Source organism: Podarcis raffonei, chromosome 2 (genome assembly GCF_027172205.1).
Source record: "Podarcis raffonei isolate rPodRaf1 chromosome 2, rPodRaf1.pri, whole genome shotgun sequence".
In the NCBI taxonomy this organism is placed as follows: Eukaryota; Metazoa; Chordata; class Lepidosauria; order Squamata; family Lacertidae; genus Podarcis; species Podarcis raffonei.
The window spans coordinates 5029033-5054864 of NC_070603.1; the positions used below are offsets into that span (position 1 = coordinate 5029033).

The following is a 25832-nucleotide window of genomic DNA, read 5'->3' on the forward strand; positions in this document are numbered from 1 at the left end:
ATGGAGGGAAGTAGAGTGGAAAAGTGGGAGTGGAATTCAGAATTAGCCAAGAATTAGTGCCTAAGCTTGCTTGCATTTTTCCTCTTCCTTTTGTGTGGAGACTGGTCAACTGTGAGCCTGAAGGCAGGGACATCTTCTCACTGATATTCATAAGCCACTCTGGGAACGCTTTCCCAGCTGAAGAGCAGGATAAAAATATTAGTCATAAATAACAGAATCAAGTTAACACAATTCTTGCTAGTCAGAGTGGGAGCCAATGGAGTTGGCCTCCATCCGTCTTGGGAGATAATGGAGGAGTGTGCCTTTGGGGGAGAACTCAGACTGCTGTAAGGCTGCAGCACCTGCTGTGGCTGTAGAGACTGATACAGGATAAACATGTTTTGCTGCAGCTGGGGCAGATGAAGGCGTCCATTGATGCACCATGGTGTTTCTTCTCTCTGCGCTTCTCTCAGCGGTCATTCCTCCTCTGGCCACTGCTATATCTCCATGACCTGTCTCCAGGCACTGTGGTCATCTGCAAGGGACTCCCACAGGATGGGGCTGATGTTACCAGCCTTCATGCCACGTTTGCAGACATCTTTGTAACCCAGAGTTGGCCGCCAACCGGCCTAGTGCCTGAAGCCAGCTCCCTGTAGAGCACATCCTTGGAAGACAATTCTGTACTAGATACAGACCATTTGATTCAGTAGAAGCAAAGAACTAAGCAAGTCCTGACTAGGTTTTGCTCTAAAGCAGAGGTTTTAAAATAAATATAAATTAAATGAACAAACCCAAGGCTGGAGATGTTTTCACTTTGTCTGGAGTTTAAATTCTTCTCACCTAAGTGGAGATTAACTGTTGTTTTTCTTCCTAGGAGAGCAATGTCTCTGTCCTGGACAAAAAGCCTGGCTCAGGTAAGCAAAGGGCAATTGCCTTCCAGTTCCTGGTAAATCTTGCTTAGTCAACATGCATTTTGAACTCTGCAAAGTGGAAAGCTGCTTAACTGCCCCTTTCCTGTATTCTGCTGAGGATACTGAATGAGTGTGTGTGTGAAAGAGACTTGCCAGGAGTGTTTTTTCCTGGGTTCAGAATTCATTAGTGCTCTCTGAGTGTGTGTCTTGCACCTGGCTCTGGATAGTGGATCTTGGCGTTCTTGTAAAAATCAAATTACTTCTTGTAAGCCTTCAATCTTCCCACCTTTGAGCAAAATGCTGGGTGTTGTGTTTAGCTACACTAGACTGGTGTGACAGGAGTTGATAGGCAGGTTCTCTTCTGTGAACATAGAAAAATGCTTTACACTGAGTAAAGCATCATACTGGCCCATCATACTGGCCCACTGAGTAAAGCATCATACTGGCCCATCATACTGGCCCATCTGACTCAGTATTGTCAACACTGACTGTTGGCTGCTCTCCAAGGTATCAGATAGTAGTTTCTTTTCAGCCCGATCTGGAGATGCCAGAGGACTGGACATGTTGGGCTGGGTTGAAGAAAACAGTTGTGATCGTGCAGCTGCAACAGTTTCCCATATGGAAAATGAGATTTATGTCTCCCCTGTGAAAACTGGTTGGAGATGGGATTGCTTCTGAGCATGTGCAGAGCGGCACATGGCAAATTGTCATTGATGCTGCTGGGTTCTGCCTGTTGGATTCATTGCAGATTGTGGTCTGTCTACTTTGCTCTTCCAGGCGTGTCAGTACAGGCTGTCATTCTTGACTGCAGTGGAGTGTCCTTTGTGGACGCAGCTGGAGCCCATCTACTTATTCAGGTACAAAAGGACACATATGTATGTGTACAAGTAATGAGGTGGTGCACTTGCCATCAAAAAGTCTGGGTGCTGAGACAATCTGGAAGCCAAGCTCCCAGTCTAGATTGCCTGCCTTGTTTTATTTATTTCACCTGTATTCTGCTCTTCCTCCAAAGAGCTCAGGGCTTAACCTGACTGAATGTTAAATGCATTTTTTGCATTTAATGTGCAAGGTGTTTTAATGTTTTAAATGCAAACAGCATCCACCCAGGTAGTGGAGCTGTTATAATGTAGGCTAAAGAGGGAGGAGCATAACCTTTCTGGCAATCCCTCCTAGTTGCATTAGGAGGAAATTATTCCATTAGTGCCAAGTCCAGTTTGACTCTTAGAGTAAGTTTCATCCGGCTGCCATGTGACTTCCCACTTAGGAAATCTTTAGAAAATTCAGTAAATGGACGGCTGCCTGAGCATAGGCGTAGTTAGGATTTATGTTGGGGGGGATAGAACGAAGATATCTGTAATGCAATTGGTCAGTTAGTTAAGTATTTATTTATTTACTTGATCAGCAGCCCCACTGCACCCACTCAGCTACGTCCATGTGCCTCAAGCAAAGGGCAATGTGGTTCCCCACCTCTATCCTCATTACTTGTACAGGAGTCAACCAGGCTGATAGTTCAAACTTACTGCAACATTGATGATGGAATAATATATTCTGTCCAAGGGTAACGGGCTAGCTTAGGCAGCACAAGGTGGGTAAAAAGGCACATACAGCTCTGTCAACCAACATGTTGCCACTATTCTTTGCCTGTCAGCATTTGCTGCCTGAGGCAGCTGCCTCGCTCTGCCTAATAGTAGGGCTGGCTCTGATCTGATCAATTTGTCAGCCAATGTTGTTGGCACCACAATTCTCGGTCAGTTCAAGCACAACCCTTGTTTAAGTTATATCTTTAAACTTACAGGTAGGTGAACAAACTGTGAGCAGCGGTGTCCCTAAGGATCTGTATTGAGTCCAGTTATTATTTATGTAACTTACCAGTGAACAATTTGGAGTCAAGATTTTCCATAATGGAATCAAAAACAGTAGCACAGACATGATAGATCCCAAAATGGATTACAGAAATAGTTCCCCTGTCCCCCCAGTTGTGCAAATATCAGTAGCAAATTAGAAGATCACAGCATAGCACCAGGGACCTAGCTATAATCACCGAGGCAGCTTGTGGTTAAAAGGCAATGTTTGCAATTCTCTACTAATGGCTTCCTGTGCCTTGCAGGTGTGTGTAGAATGCCAAAAGGCAGGCATGCAGATACATTTGGCTTCCTGTAATGGTAAGTGAAATTAAAGGTGCCACCAGACCTCTTTATTCCCCCATTGATTTCCCGTTGGTTGTTTTTAAAGTGAAGTTACACGTATATAAAGAAAGAATGTGTGCTATGTTGTGTTCTGACGTATCTTAATATTGAATGGTTGTTATAACATAGAAAGATTAAAATCAATATATTTAAAAGGCAGCTTGTCCCAATGCACACATTACCCAGAAGCAAGCCTGGGCAGGGAGCGGCCACTTGCAACCCCTGGAAAGTATTCTGAGATGTGCATCTGGTGTGCTTTCTGTTTTCTGTATCAGCCACTTCAGCCTGCATGACTGAGGGCCAAACTAGAGGAGGCAACAGAGATTTGTGATTGGGTCTCCTGTTTGCGTTTCTCTACATTTTTGTAAAAAGCAGCAATGGGGTTACCCAATTCACATCAAAAACACAGCCTGGTGGTAGCGCTCCCTATGGGAGCAAATGACATTGGGGGGGTTGTTGGGGGGAAAGTACAGGGGAAATGGCCAATCCTGGCACTGTAATTCTGCTCTGGATAGCTATGGGAAGGGACGAGCTTTTATAGAAATATAAAGAAATGGGAAATCCATCCACAGCTCTGTCATCATCCTGACATAGGCCACATCCATACCATGCATTTACAGCACATTGCTTCCCTCAAGGAATTTTGTGCCCTGTAGTTTACCCTTCAGAGCTGCAATTCATAGAATCATAGAATTGTAGATCATCTAGTCCAACCCTCTGCAATGTAGGGATATGCAGCTGTCCCATACGGGGATCGGACGTGCAACCTTGACATTATCAGCACCTCACTCTGACCAACTGAGTTATCCATTCCTAGCACCATAACAAATCACTATTGCCAGAATAATTTAGGGGAAGCCACAGTTTAAAGGTTTGGTGTGGATGTGGCCATAGTTAGGCCCCAAGACCCAAAGTGCATGCTCCCCTCTTGACTTGCCACTGAATATGTGAACTGACTCAGCTGAGGAAGCCTTGCATACAAAATGAGAGGTAAATCCTGTTTGCAGTGGTTTTGAGGGGTGGTGTCTTCCTCACACATGCAGGTCACCCCTCGAGGAACATGCGCCTGTAGAATCAGACCTCACCCATATCCATTTATTTCCTCCTTTCCATTTAGCCGGTGTTTTACAGACCTTGAGGTCCTGTGGCCTTCTCCATCATCTTCCCCCACAGCAGATTTTTGTCACTGTTCACGATGCGGTTTCCAGCCTTCAACAGACTATGGTAAGAGGCTGAGGGTGCAGACAGACAATAGGTGAGCCTTTGCTTTTGCTGGTTGCTATCCTGGCCCCTCTGGAACCAGCTTTGCAGCCCTGGGGAGGACAGGGCCTTACTTGGGAAATAGCTCCGTTTTCCCCAACAGCAAGTGTGGGGTCATGGCTGTACCCATTGAGACTGAAAGTATAAACTCTTATCATTGAAATATTCCCAAGTAAAAAAGCTTTTTCTCAATGTCCAGCCCAGCCTTCTCTCTGGCATGGCCATTTTCTATGTGCAGGGATATTATTTTTCTATGTGGGAGCATTCCATCAAATGAACTCCCACCTAAATGGACTAGTCCAGACACAGATTTACCACTGGGCCTTCCGCTGCGGGCTTCAATGGAGGTTTATTGTGGAATCAGTGCTGTCCACGTATGCAAGTTTCCCACACTATCCACATGGCCTTCCCATCATCAATACCTGTACTGTTTTTAAACATTTAATCTGGATTTTTCTCTGACTGCAGGAAATTTGTTAAGTAACAATAACCCATTATAAATCTACAGTCACCACTGGTGTGGAAGCCCATCAATGAATTCCCTGCAATAAAAATGTGTGTAGGGTGATGTTGGAGTGGGGAGTCTCTATTGCCTACAGCTATTTGCTCCTCACCTGAGCACAACCTACCCACTATCTTTCCAGTGGCCAAAATGATATTTGTATGCCTATTTTCAACCATTTTCATGAAGGCATGTTGGAATTTCAACAACCCAGTTTACAGCAGCTATTCTCAAGATCCCCAAAAAAGATCTCATGGTGTGGGGGGGATTACCTTGGAGTCTGTATTATCAGGCGTTTAAAAATTACTGTTTCATTGCAAGTTTGACTGGGGTCATGTACCACCTGTACATCATTTTCATAATATTTTCCTTTAAGGCACTACATGCCGTAAATTTCATACCGGTGGTCCATAACCTTTCCCAGTCCTCAAACATAATGTTGTATCCAATATCTTGTGCCCATTTTATCATGGCTGATTTGACTGTCTCATCTTGAGTATTCCATTTAAGCAGCAAGTTGTACATTCTTGAAAGCACTTTCGTCTTAGGTTCAAGTAATTCTAGTTCTAATTTTGATTTTTCCACCTGGAAACCAATTTTTTTATCTTTTTTAAAGATCTCTAAAATTTGGGCATAGTGAAACCAGTCTCGCACCTTCCCTTTCAATTTTTCAAAGCTCTGCAACCTCCAAGTGTCACCCACTCTTTCTATTATTTCACAGTATTTTGCCCAGCCACCCCCCATATTAAGTATTTTTGTGGCTTTAGCCTCCATCGGTGATAGCCACCTCGGAGTCTTGTTTTCAAATAAGTCCTTGTATTTAGTCCAGACAGAAAACAGAGATTTCCTTACAATATGGTTTTTAAACAACTTATGAGACTTTACCTTGTCGTACCACAAATATGCATGCCACCCAAAAGCATTGTTGAACCCTTCCAGATCTAGGACATCAGTGTTTTCTAGCAAAAACCAATCTTTCAGCCAGCAGAGGGATGCAGCTTCATAATACAACCTTAAGTCCGGCAGGGCAAAACCCCCTCTTTCCTTTGCATCTGTTAATATTTTAAATTTTATTCGGGGCTTTTTGCCCTGCCAGACAAACTTCATAATGTCCCTCTGCCACTTTCCAAAACATTCCACTCTGTCCACGATCTGTAGGGTCTGGAACAGAAACAGCATTTTTGGCAATACATTCATCTTTACTGCTACAATTCTTCCCAACAAGGAAAGTTTCAATCTTGACCAGATTTCTAGATCCTTTTTAATTTCAGACCAACATTTTTCATAATTATCTTTAAACAGATTCAAATTTTTCCCAGTCAAGTTGACCCCCAGGTATTTCACTTTATTAACAACGTTTAGTTCTGTTTCCTTCTGAAACCCATCTATTTCTAAAGGTGTCAAGTTTTTTGCCAAAACCTTAGTTTTTTGTTTGTTTAACTTGAATCCCGCCACCCGACCAAACTCAGAAATTAATTCCAATACTCTTTTTGTGCTGGACACCGGCTCCTGTAATGTCAAAACCAAGTCATCTGCAAAGGCCTTCAGTTTATATTGTTTTCCTCCGACCTGTATTCCTTCCACCTGCTGATCCTTCCTGATCAAATTTAGCAAAACCTCAAGGACAGAAATAAATAGCAAGGGTGATAGGGGGCACCCCTGTCGTGTTCCTTTTTCAATTTTAAACTCTTCTGTCACCACATTGTTTACTATCAATTTAGCCTTTTGTTCTGAATATATTGCATCTATGCCATTTTGGAACGCCCTTCCCACTCCCATCCCTTCCAAATTCTTCTTCATAAATTTCCAAGATATATTGTCAAAGGCCTTCTCCGCGTCTATAAATATCAAAACTGCTTTTGTGTTCAAATTTGTCTGTAGAAGTTCCAGAACGTCAACAATGTTCCTAGTATTATCTGACAAATGCCTGCCAGGGAGAAAGCCTGCTTGGTCTTTATGAATAACTCCATTTAAGACTTTTTTCAATCTATTTGCCAAAATGTCAGCAAAAATCTTGTAATCCACGTTTAGGAGTGAGATGGGACGGTAGTTCTTAAGTTGAGTCTTTTCAGATTCCAATTTTGGTATCAAAGTGATGAATGCCTCTTTCCACGATTCTGGTGCCCCCTTCCCTTCCATAATTTGATTACATACCTCCATCAATGGCTGAGTCAGGTATTCCTTCAATATCTTATAGTATTTGGAGGTAAGTCCATCTGGGCCCGGGGATTTGCCTAGTTGCATGTTCTGAATGGCATTTTTACCACCTCTGGTGGACATGCCCGAGGGTGAAGGCCTTCTGGGAAATGATTTATAACGAGTTGAAAAAGGTATTTAAGTATACCTTTCAGAAGAAACCAGAGGCCTTCCTCTTGGGCATTGTGGGCCAGAGGATACCTAAGAAAGACAGAACCTTCTTTCTATATGCAACGACTGCAGCAAGAATTCTCATAGCTAAATACTGGAAGGCACAGGAGCTACCCACACTGGAAGAATGGCACACACAACTGATGGACTATATGCAACTAGCCGAAATGACTGGCAGAATCCGAGACCTGGGAGAAGAGGCTGCGGAAGAGGATTGGAAAAAATTTAAGGACTATTTACAAAAACATTATAAGATATATGAATGTTAAAAATTTGCTAAGGTTTGAGGTAAATATGCTTCAGTATTGAAATTCGGAGTTGATAGAAACAAAGTTAATGATTGAGAAAAGTTTTAATTTCAGAGTGAATAATTAGATGAAAATACAAAAACACAGGAAACAAGGTATTAATTTGCTGTTTATATTTATTATAAAGAATGCAGGGATGGAGGAGATGGGGAAGTCCAGTGGATGATGAAAAAAAAAAAAAAAGACTTCGAAAAATGAATTTTTTCTTGTTTAATTTCTTTTTCTTTCTGTAAAACCGCTTTTGTTGTGTTATTGATGATGGATTTAGATTCTGGAAAAAAGCAATAAAAAAATTTATAAAAAAAAAAAAAAATAAAAATTACTGTTTCAAACAGAGAGGTCTTAGGTAAGACCTCTTTATTAGAGTATCAGTATAGCTAAAATGTCACCATTGTGCAAGGCAGGGGTAATAATTTTTTAAAACCCACCAAAGTGGGAATGGTGCCCAGCCACCTCATCCCCCAAACACAAACCTCCATTGTGAAACAGTGACTAAGGGAAGGGAAAACTTGCTTGTGCACATTTTTCACCTTTTTTTTTAAGTACACATGCGAAAAATCTGAAAAGGTAGTGAAACATTGGGGGGAGCGGCGGGGGGCAGAACCAGCAGTGCAGAAACATTTCTTCAGTGAGTGCCCATGGGTTTGGGCAGGAGGCAATGGAACACTTATGAAAAGTAGAAGAAAAGCTACAGAAGTGTGGCAACCACAAAATGAAAAAACAACAGCCCACGTCTCAGCCACCCACTTAGTAGATATTGCACCAATCCAGATGCATACCCTTTTCAGGGGAAAGTGGCTTTGGCTGGTTGACAGCTTGCTTTTCATTTTGCAAGCTATTTGGTACGAGGTACCTCTTGTAGCAGCGTTTAAAAAATGAGAGTTCTTTCTGGTCCCCATGCAATCCCACATATGGGCTCTGTGTCTGTGCGGAGCTGGAGCTGGAGCCTTCCATAACAGGAGCAGCCAAGAGGGGTCCTCCAACTGTTGCTGGACTACATAGTTCCTGACAGTGGGACATTCTGGTAGGGGATGATAGGAGCTGTAGTCCACATCAGGACAGCACACTGGCTATTCCCGTTCTACAGAAATAGCAAGGGAGCTGGTAGTCTTTCTTCCATTCCTAAAGCATGTTTAAGGTGTACAAGGCACGTGACATACATTATCCCAATCCTTTCTGCAGCCATCATGCACCTATATTGCAGATAGGGCTAAGGCAGAGAGACTAGTGAGGAAGGATGCCTGGGAGAGTCCTGTTACACACTATACAGCTTCATGCAGAATTCTTTCTTTTTCCTTTCCCTGCTCAGGAAAGTATGGAGCTGAAGGACCCAACCATCTGGGTATAACTGCCTCTGTATCAAATCAATCCATGCGTACCAGGACAAGGACTAGCTGAGATCACAGAAATGCTAGAGGCAGCTGGCTGCCTCGGAAACCAACAAGGCCCTGTCTGCTATAATGGAGGGCTGTCCTATCAGGAATGGACAGAAGAGAAAGGAGGCAGCAGGACAAGACAGAAGCTCCTTCTCTTGCCAAGACCTCTTTGACCAGTTGTGGTCTGTATTCATCTACCCCCACACTAAAGGAGGGTTCGATTTGCACTCAGTCCTATTCAATCTCCATCTCTTCCGGGCCCTTGTCAGAAAGTTTCGATACACCAACAACCAGAGATATATATTTTTTTTGTTGAAAAAACCAACACAAAAAAACCTTTATTCCCTTCCCCAAATTGTTTCCTTTATACAGGAAAAAAACGTTTGAAGTAATCACAGGTAAAGTCATTGCCAGCAGGAAAGGGACAGTAAGCTCGTAAGATGAAAGGAACGGAGCAGCCGCAAAACAGCAGGTGGCATCCAGCTATGTTTTACTCAAGAGTACACCCATGGAAATTAATGGACCTAACTTCATCATGTTCTTTAACTTCAGTGAGTCTACTCTGAGCAAACGTTAGTGGACTTCTACTCAATGTGAGCGAAAGGGCTGTGCAGCCTGGAGTGAGAGGTCTCAGTATAGCTGCAGCAGCCCCCACGGCTGGCTGGATGCAAACAGGACAGGAGGATGGGGAGGTTGAAAGATATTATTTCATGCAAAGGCTAACACACACCCCGCTGCCACTGAAGAACTTGCTTGCCAAATCTATACCCTAAAGACTGATAAACTGCCTTTCCCTCCTCATGTGGTTGGGCAGTAAGGCAACACTGCAGGGCTGTTGGGAGAAAGTCAGAAATGGGGGTGATGTTCACCTCCTGGGCAGCTTCCCTCACTGAGGAGGGTTTCTGCTTTTAGTTTTAATTCTCCTTCACATCAGTATAGTTGACTCTTCAGCCTAGTATCATGATCTGGATTCATACCGTGTGTACCAAACTAAGCATTTGCTTGTTTAGGCTGAATTAGTAACAGGCTGTAAGCTTTCCAGTAATAGTTCCAAATCAATATGTCAACATTTTGAAAATAACTCTTGCTGTATTTGAAAGTGTTGTGGGGTGGGGGAATCTGTAGGGGTTGAATCACTCCCTCGCTTAATAAATAAATAAATAAATAAAGTGGCATGACAGCAAGAGAGAGGACCCATCTTATTTACATATCAATATGTAGGCTAAAACTAAAGGGGCTTCACCTGCCCTACTTTACATAGGGAGAGCAAGTGAAAGATTCAGTGCCTTACCTTTTAGCATGTGATTCTGCTGAATGGATAAACAAAGATGAGAGACTTGCTTCTGAGTCAACAATTGTGCTGTAAGTCCCACTATGCTCAACAGGGCTTACTTCAGTTTTGAATGGGACTTCAGCAGCCTCTGTTACAGCCAACTGACCAATCTAGCAAATGCCTTATTTGAGACCCAGTTCTATACCAATCTTTTTGAAACTGTGATCTAGCAACTCAGACATAATGCATCATCCTGGAACAAGAAGCAACCCTATAAAAAGCAAGAGGGTTAGGCTGGAGGGGGAAGGTAGGTAGAAGGAAAAAACGAAGCATCAATTCTTTACCTACTGAGGCATTTGCTTATCTGATGGTTGTGGCAGAAAAGCACAAGAACACTCTCAGGAAAGCAACATGTTCCCCCTTCTGAAGAAGAGCCATTTGCTCTGGGTCTATTGACATGACCAGAGGGAACCTTTAGGTCATGGAGAGAGAGAGAGTTTGGAGGAAGGGGGCGCTATGGTAGTACAACAAATATATTTGAACTTCACAGCTAAAGGGCAGTGATCATCAGTCCTGCTCCAACCACATTGACTCTTGCAATTTCCGTATCTGACCCCTCAGCATCACTCTCCCTGCTGCAGAAGTGCTTCAGTGCCTAGAGCTGATTGGCTAGTGCTATGATTGCCTCTCTGTCTCAACACCTCTGCAGTCAGTTGCACATGAGCACTTCGTAGCCAGGCTGCCAGGAAGGAGTGCACATCATATGGGGAATGGGGTGGGGAAAGCGTGTCATATAACAGAGTGGTCTTAATGGCTGCTGCCTACTTGCTGTAGGACCAATCCCATGCATTGGAACTAAATATGCAGGAGAAACTAAACCCAGCTCTGCTTCATAAGCATTTCACACCCCCAAAAACAAACAGCAGCTGTAGGAAGAACAGTAATACCGATTACACAGTTGGGACCAAGAAGGCAAAAGGAAGCAGGGTTCAGGGATATGGGGGGGAAGACATGTCAAATGGATTTTGTTTGAAATAAAAACATTGCAGTCTGTTGTACACAAGTCTGCCTTCTTCAGCATATAAAAATCCTGCCACATTAGAAAATCAGCTCCCAGCTCCCACCCCACTGTCTATGAACACAGGCCACTTCTTCTGCAGGAGTGGACAAACCTGAACTTGTCTGGAGTTTTGAGTGTGCTGTTTTATGGCCCCTGCTGTCCTCCTTTTCTGTTGCTTTGCAGCAATTTATACCTCAAAGCTTCCCCCTGGTGGTTGCTTTCCATCACTGTAGTCTTTGGCACTTCAAAATGTCCCAGGATGGCTCCAGCTTGAGGATGCGTGAGGGAAAGGAATTGGGAAGAAGGGAGCACAGATGTAAAGACTTGGCACAAAAAGTTGTGGCACTGGATAAAGTATTGTGTCTGTGTGTGGCGAGATGCAGGGGGAAGCCCAGAAAAAATTGTAGTTGCTTCCAACTAGGAAAGAAAGTTAACTTCCAGTGCTCTCAAGTATCACACCCCATCCAAGATTTTCCAGTTCAGAGACGTAACAGGGCAAAACAAGCACAGGAACAGGTCACATCCTCCTGACCACCAAGGCTCAGAATCAAGCAATAGCACAGTCTCTCCATCCTGCTAGAAAAGACATTTTTTCTTTTTTAAAAAAGTGGTCATGGCTGCCCATTTCCCCAACTACTCTTTAAGCCTGAGGCTGCTGAGGCCACCCTGAGTTCTGGGGGTTTGGCTAGCTGACAGACAAGGCCATTTGCCTGGGGCTCTGGCCAATTGCCAGAGCAGGCTGCCTGAGATTGGTAAACCCAATTGCCTGAGGACAAAGCCAGTTGTCAGGGGTGAAGCTAAACTCATTAGCACCAGAGACTAGTTGCCGGTCATGCATTTGAAACGATTCTTGAAGTAAAAGAAGCTCTGTTTGGTGGTCAGGCTGTTGCCACTTGAGTTGGGATAGCGGAATTTGGCATACTGCTTCTCACTGTCTGTCTTTAGCCATGGCAGCTTAATCTTTGAGGCGTGGTCCACCACCACATCAGAACAGGAACCGACATGCAGAATACCCAGGCCATCAATGAAGAATTCTGGAGCGAGAGAGAGGAGGAGGAGGATTAGCACGGTCTTCTGGATTTTAGCCAGGAAGCCCTCATGCGGCCAAAAAACCAGCTTAGTCCAGATATGGTCACTGGTCCTAAATTATGCTCCAAGCACCCACCGCACTCACAAGGGGTCCCGAGCACATCACTTGACTTGTACACTGCATACAGTTTCCCCCCGCTGCCTTGTACAAAAGTGCCACCCCTAGAGTTAAGCCAATGCTCCTTGCCTACACATGCTAAGCACCACTTGGACTGTGCCAGCATGACTCACCGAGGTGGGCAACACGACTGAGGCGAGGGTCAAAGCCAACCTGCAGAACCTTCTCGGTGCGTGCCAGGAAGAAGTTGATCACACCATCAGTAACCACGCAGTCAGGAAAACCTTCAATGACGTGATGGTAACCCTGGCGGATGTGCAGACAATCTCCATCTTCACCACCAGCTTGCACGCTGATCTGCTGGCGGTATGTGGTGGTGTAGGTGGTGATCTCTCGCACTGCTCCACCCACCTGCGAGGCACAAGAGAGGACATTTGGGATGGATGCAGAGATGGAACAGAGTTTGGGCCAGACATACAAGGGACAGTCTCTATTTACGCAAGAATTGGCCTTGAGGGTCTCAGACCAAATGCTGTCTCTAACAGCAGCCAGCCAGCCTGCTTCCCAGAGGTACAAAAATGGCAACCAAAATGATCAAGGAGTAGAGCAGTTCCCCCATGGTCCCCCTCAAGACCATAGAAACAATTATGCTGGATCAGACCAAATGCCCATGCAGTCCATCATCCTCTTCTCAACCAGGTGCTATGGAAAGCCCACAAGCAAGACAGGAGCACAGCAGCACTCTCCCCACTTGGCTTCTCCAGAAACCAGTATTCAGAGGCAAACTGCTTCCAATGCAGGAGGATCAGTAAACACACAAATGATTTAAAACACCTGAAAATATCTAAAAACAATTCTTATACAGATGCCGACTGGGAAAGATCTATACTTAAAAAGCTTGTTGGAAATAGGAGCCTAATTTAGACTAGGTTCCTTCCTTACTGGCCCTCCCTACAAGCCTGATTTGGACTTCAGAATGTGACATGTGCCCAGCCCTGCTGCTGTCCCCACAGATTCCCTTCAACTATCATAGCTGTCAAGGGGCCCCATTGCAAGCATATTTCTCCAATTCTAGAAGCCGCATTTTGCTGCCATATTGTATAATAGGTATTAGAAGGCTTGGCTGGAGAGATGTCAGTCCGTCTCTTCAGACCAAGGATGGAGAACCTATGGCCTTTCAGATGGCTCCTGGGTGCCCACTCTTATTATCCTGCTGGAACAGCTGATAGGAACAACATTTGGGGGGGGGGGCACATGTTTGTCACCCATGCTTCAGATGAAAGAAATGGGGAACAGGAAAAGCAACTAGAGGAAAGGCACTCACCAGATCCAGGGTAGTTTTCTCAAGGACATCTACCAGCTTCTCCACTTTGGTGCGATGTGTGAAGATGAAATCATCATCCACCCACAGAACATATTTTGTGGTCACTTGGGAAATGGCAAGGTTTCTGCCGGCAAACCAGCCCTAGAAAAGGAGGGAAAGTTCTGCAAGCACCATTCACAACACTGCTAATGTCATTCCCCTTGCCCCAAAGTGAAACATAGCCATCTTGCTTTGCCATGAAGCATCTTACCATTTAATATCATGAGCTCAATCACTGGGCACCATGCTTCTCCTTGGGCTCCAGGAACCCAAGTGTTGCTTCTCCCTCCCTAGACCCCTGGCTAGTAAATAGTTTTTCATTCTACATTGGCAACTAGGGGGTCAGGTGGTTCCCTACAGAGTCCCAGATGAGACTTGTAGGTCTCCAGTTGCTGATCCCCATACTGTTCTCTACCAACTTTCTCCAGCCTGGGGTTACCTCAGCATTGTGGCCTTATTCAGCCACTACTCCACTCCAGTCACCATGTACCATGAATACAATACTGCATCCTTGTATTCCATATTCTAGTAATTCACATTGCTACCCCAATGTTGTGATCATTAATGTAGACTAGGCTCACGTACAAGAATACATTTAAACTCTTTACTCATCCTGATTGTTAGTGTAGATACAGTTAATGTGTGATGAGGAGTTAACTGAACTGGTGAGAGGATTCCCACTCATCCCCCATTCTGTGTTCTGGAACACAGAAAAGTGAAATTCCCCAAGGGAAAGTGACAGTGGAGTTTTCCCTTCTTAGTAGGTGTCAATTAGCCCCATTCCACCCCCATCTCTACTTCAGGAGCCTGACCCCAGAGCTGGTTGCCCTTAGATAGCACATCCCAATGGAACCCAGCAGAGATTCAGAAATGTGCCTGAGGCTTCCCACAGCTAGTCTCCACACCTTGCCAAAGGGCATAAAGTACTGTTCAATGTGGGGTCCCTGCACATGTTCAGGGGTCTCGCTGTCATCAGCAATGATGATGGTGACGGTGGGATAAAACTTGCGGATGCTGCTGATCAGTGTTCGCAGCTTGTCATAGCGCAAAAAGGTCTTCGTTGCTATGGTGACCAGGGCACTGATGTCGTATTCTGCAGAGGAAACACAACACAGGAGAGGTTGGAAAGGTTCTGCTGAGGGATGGCTCAGAGGGAGTGGCTTGAGAAGCCGGGGTAGAAATGGATATCCTTCACGGTTTCCAATGTTGAGATTAAAAGAACAACTCATCCAGCAGCTATCTGCTCATTTAGAGGACTTCCATATCACCTTACAGCAATGCTTCCAGGTTGGTTTCCAAGGAAGAAGGCACCAAAAAGACAGATAGAAATGAAACAGCGAGGGCACCAGGTGAACCACTCAGGAGAGAGAATTCCACAAGGGCAGCACCACAGCTGAACAAGCACCATGGTATCCAACTCTGTTGCCGTAGGTTCTTGGGCTACTAGAGAGCAAGAGATACCTTGAAAAGACATGCTCCTAAACACAATGCTTACTATGAACCAGGATTACTATAAACTAGTTACATGACTCCTGAGCATGGTTACCGCTGTTCTAAGCTGTTGCCCTTATCATATAGCACACAAATGGGGGTGGCATGCAGGTGGCAGTGGTGGCATGCAGCCCTGTGCAGGGCTTCATCTGAGCTCTCCCCTCAAGGCCCGTGGTGAAAATCAGAACTTAATCCTGGAACAATTTGAGACCAAAAAAGACGAGAGAACCTCTAAGGATGTGATGAGGACTGGGGTGGGGTAGAGTGTTGGGGAAAGGAAAGACTCTTACTTCTGATCATCCAAGTCTGAAGTTGGACACAGCAGATGGGCTCGAAGATGGGTTCCAATTTCCCTTGGAACATTTGTGTGCTAGACACCTCATGTGTAGTACTCACCGCCACTTGCTCCTCTACTGGAGGGTCCTGGATTGTAGAGCTTGGGCGTAGGCGCATGGCGGATGCGGATGATGAAAGATGCATGGTGCTCATCGGTAGAAAACTGCACTGGAAAACAGAGGAAGGAGCAGAACACCAGTCTAGAGCTGTAAGCACTTGAAAACGAAGCTAACACCACTGGACGTGTTTCTGGCCTGGGAGCTCTGGTGCAGTAAGCTAATTTTAGGCTGAGCTTAATGTTCTTTAGATGATAATGTGCATTACTCCAAAATGTGGCAAGCTAGCCCTGCTGCACTTGAGGGGCCCTTCTGAGTGGGACTCTAGACTTCAAAGACTCTCTGCTACAAAGGCCTTTTCTGTGTGAATCACTGGCTGTGGGCTGATATTTCTCTACCATTCACACACACATAGTACGAACTGGTACATTCTAAGGACCAAGAGTTTGAGGTGGCCAGACCCAGATTTTAAAAATCTCACCTCAGCGATGACCTTGGTGGCTGCCTTTATCCAAACCACTGTCTCTCCTCAGCACTCACCCTTCAACTATAATATGGGGATAACAGTTTAGGTCTGAAGTTTCTGTTGACAGGAGCAGCCTGTGAGTAGAGTTCTGTTTACATTATACTCCCATCAGCAGAAAGGGGGAAAGGTGTGTTTTGCTGATCTCCCCTTTCCTCTGAAGCCCTTCTACATACTGAAAATCTGCTATGGAAGTTTGGGGAATCTTCTAGAGCAGCATAAGAGATGGTGAAGGGACAGGGAAGAGTGGTGAAAAAGGCCCCCCCTCCTCTGTACTTCCCTCCCCCCAGACCTCTCTACTGGATTTCCATTTCTTCCATGAGGGCTAGTAAGGATAATGGACATTACTACTAGCCTACCTTGCAGTGCTGCTGCAATTATTCCAGAGATAATGTATATAGAGTGCTTGAAATGTGCTATATGAATGCTAAGTAGTATTATTATAACAAAGGCTGCAATGGGGAATGGGGTGGTTATTGGACACCATCTCCCAGCAGCCTCAGCCAGAAAGGCCAACAGTCCTGAGAGTTGTAGTCCAGCAACATCTGGAGAACCAAAGGCTCCCGGATCCCTGCTATAGATACTGGCCTGGGAGTGAGTCCCATTGAATTTAACCAGACATCTAAATAGACATAGATAATGCCTAGGAGTGTGTTTTAAGCCAGGGGCTGGAAAACCTCAGGCTTGCAAAATCTACTTCGCCTTTTGTCTGGAACTTTGAGGTTCACCAGGCAGAGCCAGGTGCAAAATATCAGCCATCCATGAGAAGACGCTTACGCAGATTCCAGCTTGCAAAGTTTATTAATTTCCACAGTTGACAGCCTAGCAAAATCACACATCCCCGTAGCAATCTGGCAATATCTTTCAGAAACATGGCATTTCTTCATTTTTTTAATAGCGTCCTTCCTTGAGCTACTATCCTGCCCTATCCTTGGGGCCACAGGGTATCATACTATTAAACAGAACAAAAACAAAAAATAAAATGAATTTCAATTACACTCCCCCCCCTCCTCTAACATACACTACTTACGTCACTACAGCCCCCAAATGCCTGGTCAAACTGAAAGGCATTGCATTGCCTAAAATTGTATATTTTATTGTTGTAACCCGCCCTGGGAACATATGGTAAAGAACAGGTAAGAAATCTAATCAAATCAATGAATGCGTACACTAGTCAATTTTTGAGAGTGGGGAAGGCAGAATTCCAATCACAGCAACAACAGTCTCTACGCTCCCCTCCATGTATTCAGAGCACTTCACCAGAGAACTGCCACAATAGGAACAGAGCTGGAAGAGACCCCCAGGGTCTTCCAGTCCAATAGGATAATGCCTCACAAGCAACTTAACCTTTTGCACATTTGCCACATTTGCAAGCAGTTGTGAGAACACCTGCTTGCACCTGACATGTCAACCTTCACCTTTGTCTGTCCTTGACCCCTCAAGGGCCCACAACCCTTACTTGGGGAGGGGAGTGGGAGCACTAGCAGCAGGAGCAGGGGGAACTGGCATTATAGTGCCATCTTTTTTGCAATCCCAAGTTCTCCCCTTGCTGAAAATGAACATTCAGCTTGAGAGCTCCTTCACCCACCCTACTTGTCCCTGCAACCACAGGTATCTTGTTGGATCCTTGGGAAGAAAGTGGAGGTGATGAGTACTCAGTGTCTGAGGTTACGAGTGTGGCCAGGCTCAACTCCCAGGTATCTGCAAGGAACCTGCTTCTTACAGCATCCCAATTATTTCTCCTATATAGCAGACAGAAGGACTGGGTCTGAGGGAGGCACCTAATAGCAGAGGCACGACTTGAACTGGAGACTAGTTAGCTCTTAGCTCACATTCTTAGCGCCCATTTTAGACAGTAGCTCAAAGGATGTATCTGATGTTGTTGTTGTTGTTGTTTAGTCGTTTAGTCGTGTCCGACTCTTCGTGACCCCATGGACCAGAGCACGCCAGGCACCTCTGTCCTCCACTACCTCCCGCAGTTTGGTCAGACTCATGTTTGTGGTTTCGAGAACACTATCCAACCATCTCATCCTCTGTCGCCCCCTTCTCCTTGTGCCCTCCATCTTTCCCAGCATCAGTGTCTTCTCCAGGGAGTCTTCTCTTCTCATGAGGTGGCCAAAGTACTGGAGCCTCAGCTTCACAATCTGTCCTTCCAGTGAGCACTCAGGGCTGATTTCATTAAGAATGGATGCGTTTGATCTTCTTGCAGTCCATGGGACTCTCAAGAGTCTCCTCCAGCACCATAATTCAAAAGCATCAATTCTTCGGCGATCAGCCTTCTTTATGGTCCAGCTCTCACTTCCATACATCACTACTGGGAAAACCATGGCTTTAACTATACGGACCTTTGTTGGCAAGGTGACGTCTCTACTTCTCAAGATGCTGTCTAGGCCTGTCATTGCCCTTCTCCCAAGAAGCAGGCGTCTTTTAATTTCGTGGCTGCTGTCACCATCTGCAGTGATCATGGAGCCCAAGAAAGTAAAATCTCTCACTGCCTCCATTTCTTCCCCTTCTATTTGCCAGGAGGTGATGGGACCAGTGGCCATGATCTTCGTTTTTTTGATGTTGAGCCTCAGACCATATTTTGCGCTCTCCTCTTTCACCCTCATTAAAAGGTTCTTTAATTCCTCCTCACTTTCTGCCATCAAGGTTGTGTCATCTGCATATCTGAGGTTGTTGATATTTCTTCCGGCAATCTTAATTCCAGTTTGGGATTCATCCAGCCCAGCCTTTCGCATGATGTATTCTGCGTATAAATTAAATAAGCAGGGAGACAAAATACAGCCTTGTCGTACGCCTTTCCCAATTTTGAACCAATCAGTTGTTCCATATCCAGTTCTAACTGTAGCTTCTTGTCCCACATAGAGATTTCTCAGGAGACAGATGAGGTGATCAGGCACTCCCATTTCTTTAAGAACTTGCCATAGTTTGCTGTGGTCGACACAGTCAAAGGCTTTTGCATAGTCGATGAAGCAGAAGTAGATGTCTTTCTGGAACTCTCTAGCTTTCTCCATAATCCAGCGCATGTTTGCAATTTGGTCTCTGGTTCCTCTGCCTCTTCTAAATCCAGCTTGCACTTCTGGGAGTTCTCGATCCACATACTCTTTGAGCCTTCCTTGTAGAATTTTAAGCATAACCTTGCTAGCGTGTGAAATGAGTGCAATTGTGCGGTAGTTGGAGCATTCTTTGGCACTGCCCTTCTTTGGGATTGGGATGTAGACTGATCTTCTCCAATCTTCTGGCCACTGCTGAGTTTTCCAAATTTGCTGGCATATTGAGTGTAGCACCTTAACAGCATCATCTTTTAAAATTTTAAATAGTTCAGCTGGATATCTGATATCTGGTATCTGATACATCCTGTCAAAAAATAGGCCTACCGCAAAGCCTTTGTTCATATCCCCACAATGGTTTCCATTTTGTTCATTTTTTTCTTATTTGTGCTGCCTTGTGACAAGATTTCCTTGGTTCTGTGCTGTGCCATCCTGTGCCTTTCCCCCTGTTCTCTGCAGTGACACCCCAGTGCCTTGAAATGAAATGAATGCCCCTTCTGTACCCACCTGTATCTGCTGTGTTGGGATGGAAGAGTGTGTTGGTGTAGGTGACAAACTGCATTTGCCGATTGAGGTTGTCCAGTTGGGATCCTGACATGATGAGTTGCATGCCCCCCTCCCCTTCCACTTTGACCCCTTCCACTTCTGCAGCCACATCGAAAGTGCCCATAGTAGCTGTCAAGTTGACCTGTCAAAGGGAAAAAAGCAGGGTCAAGAATGAAGGAAGCCAGCCTGTGACTTTCGAACAGGAATGGGAAACCTATGGCCCTCTATCTTGCTTAGACTACAATTCCCATTATTCCTGGCCATCGGCCAAGCTGGCTGGGGCTGATGCAGTCTAGGTTTACCATATATCTGGGATTTCCTGGACACATCCGGGTTGGGGGGCCAGAAACCCCATTTGGGTGGATTTTTGCATTTTGGATTAAATGTCTGGGTTGGGGGGGTGTTTTTTATTTTTATGTTTTATTTTATTTTTTATTTTTTTGTGGAGCACACCCATGCTCAGAAGGCACTGTGCCCAGGAACAGAAGGCAGGCATCGGGTGGCCTGGAGCAGCCTGCTGGGGGTCGTGCTAGGCCTGGTGTTGTTCCTGGCCACACTAGGCCCCGCGCTGGTCCCGGCCGTTGCCTGGCCTTGTGTGACCTTCCCTGGGCCGCTCAGCCTCCCATCGTGAGCAGGAGGCCAAAGACAGCAAAGAGAGGGGAGGGAAGAAGGGGGGAGCAGGCAGGAGAGGAAGGGGTTAGCGGCAGGGAGGGGTGAGCAAGGGAGATGCAGAATGGTGAGGGGTGCCCCGATGGTGGTGGGGTGTCTGGGTTTTTGATCCCTGGAATATGGCTACCCTAATGGAGTCCCCAAACATGTAGAGGGTCACAGGTTCCCCACCTCAGCTTTAGGATCTCTCTGGTAAAATGGTGCGCTGGGAACAGAATGGAAAACTTTATAGGATGTTCCATGAATCAAAATCTAACGAGACCGGTTTATACAGCATATTTTCTGCAGAGTACAAATTTGGTTGCATGCAAATAAATTATAGATACACAGAGCACTTCTAGATAATTTGCATGAACCTGCTGCAAGGTTTGGGTTTTTTCAATCAAGGTAAGCATTGTTCTCTCAGTGGTCACACCCAGTTGTTGCTGTGACACATGAAGTTTGCTTAATCCCACATCTTTTGCTATTTTCCATTGACTGTGAAAACGTTTCTGTTCTGGCAAGCTTTTTTCAAGCTGGGCAGATGGAATTTAATATGGTGAATCCTGATTAGTCCCTTTATTTTAAAATTTGTGTTTTATTGATTTTTAGTTATAAATGAATTTATATATATATATATATATATATATATACACACACACACACACACACACACACACAATTTGTAAATGTTTGATTGCTTTAAGTTATTGTTTTTATTTTATTTATTATTTATTTCAGGATTTATGAACCACTCTACACTCAGAGAATGCCCAAGCAGTGTGCCAAAGAAACATACATATTAAAAATACAGATCATAAAACAGTCTTAAAACATAAAAACCAACTGCAGGAAAAAATACTCATTTGGAAAGCCTTGGGGAGGGGAATTAAAGTTTTCAGCAAATGTAAAAAACATAACGGTGCTGGGACTTTCTTTGCTGCTACAGGAAGTGAATTCCAGAGGACTGGAAATATCATGGCTTGCAGTACTTGGGCTGATGCCTGACTCTCTGAGTAATGTGATTGCAAAAGAAGGGTAGGGCATAAATCTTTGAACAAAGAAATGAGTGTCTGCATTTCTTCAGAACTTGACATTGTGCAACAAAAAACGGCACCAGGAGGAAAGAGCTGGAAAAGGGAGGGGCAACAGGAAGACAAGAGGGCTGGGAAACACAGGAAGAGCTCAACCATACTGGGCTTTTGCCCTGCTCTTTCCAGGCCCAGGCTGTGCTTAAAAGCTCAGCGTCTGAGCATTTTAAAATTCCTTTGTTGTTGTTTACCCCAGAACTTTCCCCACAAAACCTACTCTTTAGCACACATTTGGAGCAAATGTCAGTTCAGGTTTCCCGCAGATTGAAAATGCATACTGCTCAACCATGCTGATTTAAGCGGGACATCCCAAAATTACAGAAGCCTTCTGATTGGATCCCAGAATGTCCTGTTTTTTGGTCTGGTGCTCTGGCGCGAACCAACTGGCTCCCGTGAGAGTGGACCCAAAACTGAGTGTCCTGATTTTGACTAGCGGGATGTTGGAGGTTTTTGCACAGGGAATGCTCTGGGGGGCGTGGGGTGCTCAGACATGAAGCTTTAAAGCATGGACCTGTGCCTGGAAAGAAGCTGCCACATCTAGTGCAGTGCTGCTCACACCCTCCCAAGTGACACCCCCCTTTACCAGCCCCACTCTGCACCCTCCACAAATCTTTTTGCCTGTCTGGAATGAGTCCTTGTTCTCCGATAATGTTTATTGCTTTCCTGGGTGAAGAGTAAAGGGGTTTGTGTATAAACTAGCCTATTGTATAAAGATAAAATTCACATGCAATGCTCCACCCACTTTTAATAAATAATGATATAATAAAATAATAATAATATTTGTGCCTTGCCCATCTGACTGGGTTGCCCCAGCCACTCTGGCCCTGCCCACCATTGGCACGGGGCCTCCAGACGTTTGTGCAGAAGGGAGTGTGGCCCTTGGGCTGAAACAGGTACCCCACCTGTATTAAAGTGATAATCAACACTTAGAATTGAATCCCAGAAACCCACTGGAAGCCCCCCAAACCGGTTGAAGAGAGGAGTCACACGCTGCAAACAACCAGCTCATAACTGCAACTGCATACAGTGGTACCATAATGTGTTCCGGAGGACTGGTTGTAAACCAAGGCGCGCTTTCGCCAATGGGGCCTCCCCCCCCCCCACAAATTGTTTGTAATCCAAAAAAAGGGACACGCACTTCCAGGTTTGACGTGGTTGTAATCCAAAGTGGTTGCAAACCAATGTACCACCGTAATATATAAGACAAGCAATCATCACACATAGAGAGACACAAGATCCCCCAGTGGCTTCGTGGCCTCAGATTATCTAAGAACACCCAAAGAGTGCACACTAGCCATTTGTCAAAAAAAACAGGACCAATTTATACATTTAGCGAATCAAGCAGTAACTATTTTTCCGGCCTGCACCATTTCAGGCTATAGGTGGGATAATACGTGCTTGAATGCATTCCAACATGCAACTTCACCTGCTGCCTCAGCGGAAAATTCAAACATGGAACTCCATGTGCAACTTAAGTGGTACAACCAGCCTTCCTTTTTGCAAGGATACAGGGATGTTAGGAACTAATCAGGCTGAGAAACCGTCGCCTAATCCCTGCAATCAGATCTCTGTGTCCCAAATACCTTACCTGGTACAGAGCTCTTTCAGCTGCTTGTAGACTCAGACCTGAGGAATAAAAATGCACAAGGAGGTTCATGAATTTTCACCTTTCCCTGTTCCACAATAAGAAGTCTCCGTGCCAAGCCCGCCACCTTCCACAACAGCACGGTCCCCTGTCCCCCAGACCTGCCACCCCCATAGTTGTTTCCTTCGGGACACAAGTGGAGGGGAAGAGACTTGCCTGGGATGAGGATGGTCCGGAGGGGCCGAACTTCCACCCCTTGGGCCGGATACTCTAGAGGTGAGTTGGCTCGGACAATGAGGAGCTGGTCAGATGGAGAGTGGGACCTTGGAGAATGGAAAGGAAGAAGGTTTAGGGATGCCAGCCTCTGGCTTTGACAAGGTGCTCCTACATCTTTATCCATTGAATATTTGTAGCCCACAATTTCATTTTAAAAATCAAAGTGGATTACAGTGATTTTAATGCAGTAGAAATCAAACAAAAATTAAAACAGATCACCAGCTGACTACTTAATTTTAAGAACTAAGTGGAAGGGAAGTCCAGTAAGCACACACTCCCTCAAAGCTGTGCCTGACAAACATCTCCATTCTGTGTCAAAGGAAGACACAGGAAGTTGTTCCTTCACCTTCATTTGCTGCTTTGACTCTCAGTAGCCAGCTGGTGGCTAATTCCCACAGAAGTAAATCCCACTGAGTTCACAAGTCTTCCACACGAGATTGTTTAGGATTGCAGCTGCCCAGAGTGAGCCTTGGGAAATGTGCTTAGGACTGCAACCACAGATTACAATCCTGTGTTTACTCAAAAATTTGTCCTGCCAAATTCAGGGGGTTTACTTTACGTGGCTGATGAGTTAAATTCTGAAGTGCAGGTGCTCTTTGGGACAACCCCCATAGCCACATACCTTCTAGGATTATACTAGAAAAATAAATGCTTGCATTGCAGACATTATGGCATCAATGCAAAGTCAGCTTTTTCCTCATCTTCTTCTGCTTTTCTAAACATCCAGCCTTGTGAAGAGTTCTGGTGGTCTCAAAAGCTTGCTCACCATTTTGTGACATTTCCATTGATCAGAACAAAGAGGCTATGGATTCCCACCCCCAAAAAATAAATGTGGCAGTCTAAGCATAAGCCATGCATGCTAAAGTAACCTGCCTCTGCCTAGCATATTTGGCGGGTTTCTCTCCAAAAAAGGGGATTTGTATTGATTTTGATTGATTTAGGGAGGCAGCTGACACCCCCCCCCGCCCGGCTACGTCCATGATGTACCACCCCTCAAGCTGGGAGGAGGCACCAAACAACTGCCCCTTCACTCCGCTGTGGTACTGACCAGCTTTTTGCTGAGGTGCATTTCTGCTCAAGCAAGGCAGCAGCCATGGAATCTGCAGGAGTCTATCTAACATGAGCTGTGTGCCCATGTGAGGAAACTTGGAGGACGATGGAGGCTACATGCCAGGTCAACCACACACTGGAGGTGTGGAGGGACCGAAATCATTAAAATCATTTAGTTAAGTTGTCTTGAAGAGAAACTGCTGGGTGGAAAGAAAGCAAGGCCATATTTGATGTGATGGAAATGGAGTAAGCAAGCCATGTTACAGATAAGGAAACATCAGGAGAATACAACAAATCACACTGTAGAAGCTTCAGAGAGAATTGCAGATCAAGCACTTTATGCGTAGCTGACGGTGCAAAATGGGCAGCAACAAAGAGGACTAACTGCACATGTCAAAAGGTGTAAACTGGTGAGTGTCACTAGAAATAAGCTGTTGGTATTTACAGTGACAGTAACCATGTTATCTACTTAATGAGGCAGTACTATTTTAAAGTAACCACGTCAGCAAACAGTAATATCTTTGTTAAATACAGTAAATATATCTGAGTGGTTTGTACAATGTCTAGACCCCAGAGTTACCAGAGTTGTTGGTAAATTAAGGGTTTAAAGGGTATAAGTGATATTAAATGGTTACAATAGTGCAGGGTCAGGAAAAACCACTGGAATGGAAGCTAGGTTTTGTTAACAGGATAAGCAAGGAAATATACACAGCCTTCCCCTAAGTCTGGATAATATCTCTGGTCAGGAGTACCTTTTATGGTTTAATTCTCTGCTGATGGAACAGGAATCTGGCTGCCATTCTATAAACCATGCACCGCCCAATAGTTTCCGGCTCCCATGTGAAACTCCCCTGTTACCATCATCTGCAGTCCTGTATAGAAGGATGGCAACAAGTAGCAGGGCCTTTTCAGCAGCTGCTCCTTTGCGACAGAACTCCCTACCAAGCGTGTGTGGTGTGATCAGGAACCCACTGTGCCACAGGTGAAGCTCACCTTTGCTGGTAACTGCGGTACTCCTGTTTTCGCCTGCTGTTTATCTCTGGCAGTTCGGAAGGATTGAAGGCGTTTGCGAATTCCAGAGAATAGATGTGACCAAAGAGCTGTTTCTGAAGTGGGAAGTTCATACTAGGTTCCACCTCACACTTGCAGGAGTTCTTTGGAAGGAGCCTGTGAAGGGACAAGTACGTGGCAGTAAACACTGATGAGGGGTATTCTCCTTTTGTCAATGCTGAATACACTATGTGCAACAACAGCATGCCTTACTTGGAAGAATATTTAATAATCTCCCCCCCCCACGCCCAATGGAGATGGATGTTGCCCTCAGTACCATCAAGATAGGACTGTGGGACAGCAGCTCAGGAACCCACACAGAGGAATGAGCAGGATCCTGCCCCCTTCCAAAGCAGCAAGGCTACATTAACATCTAAAAGCAGGAGCGGAATAAGACC

At 45.1% G+C, this 25832-nt stretch overlaps 2 protein-coding genes across 8 annotated transcripts in view; one reads left to right on the forward strand and one right to left on the reverse strand.

Moving 5' to 3' along the window:
• LOC128404873 (solute carrier family 26 member 10-like) overlaps window positions 1-10293 on the forward strand; it is a 26772-nt gene extending 16479 nt beyond the window's left edge. Inside the window, exons 14-18 of the mRNA XM_053370917.1 lie at window positions 854-893; window positions 1668-1747; window positions 2998-3052; window positions 4194-4300; window positions 8823-10293. Of these exons, the coding sequence (XP_053226892.1) occupies window positions 854-893; window positions 1668-1747; window positions 2998-3052; window positions 4194-4300; window positions 8823-8861 (321 nt within the window). The 3' untranslated portion in view covers window positions 8862-10293. The remainder of the gene's footprint in view (window positions 1-853; window positions 894-1667; window positions 1748-2997; window positions 3053-4193; window positions 4301-8822) is intronic.
• Window positions 9191-25832, reverse strand: part of B4GALNT1 (beta-1,4-N-acetyl-galactosaminyltransferase 1) — a 37897-nt gene continuing 21255 nt past the window's right edge. For 6 of the 7 annotated variants that reach the window (XM_053370930.1, XM_053370936.1, XM_053370961.1 and 3 more), the window contains 9 exons: window positions 25378-25551; window positions 23275-23381; window positions 23062-23099; window positions 19696-19876; window positions 15620-15727; window positions 14638-14825; window positions 13694-13834; window positions 12543-12780; window positions 9191-12256 (listed from right to left, as the gene is read on the reverse strand). In XM_053370930.1, the coding sequence (XP_053226905.1) occupies window positions 12042-12256; window positions 12543-12780; window positions 13694-13834; window positions 14638-14825; window positions 15620-15727; window positions 19696-19876; window positions 23062-23099; window positions 23275-23381; window positions 25378-25551 (1390 nt within the window). In that variant the 3' untranslated portion in view covers window positions 9191-12041. Of the gene's footprint in view, window positions 12257-12542; window positions 12781-13693; window positions 13835-14637; window positions 14826-15619; window positions 15728-19695; window positions 19877-23061; window positions 23100-23274; window positions 23382-25377; window positions 25552-25832 lie in introns of those variants that run through there. The other variant, XM_053370979.1, reaches the window with a different exon arrangement.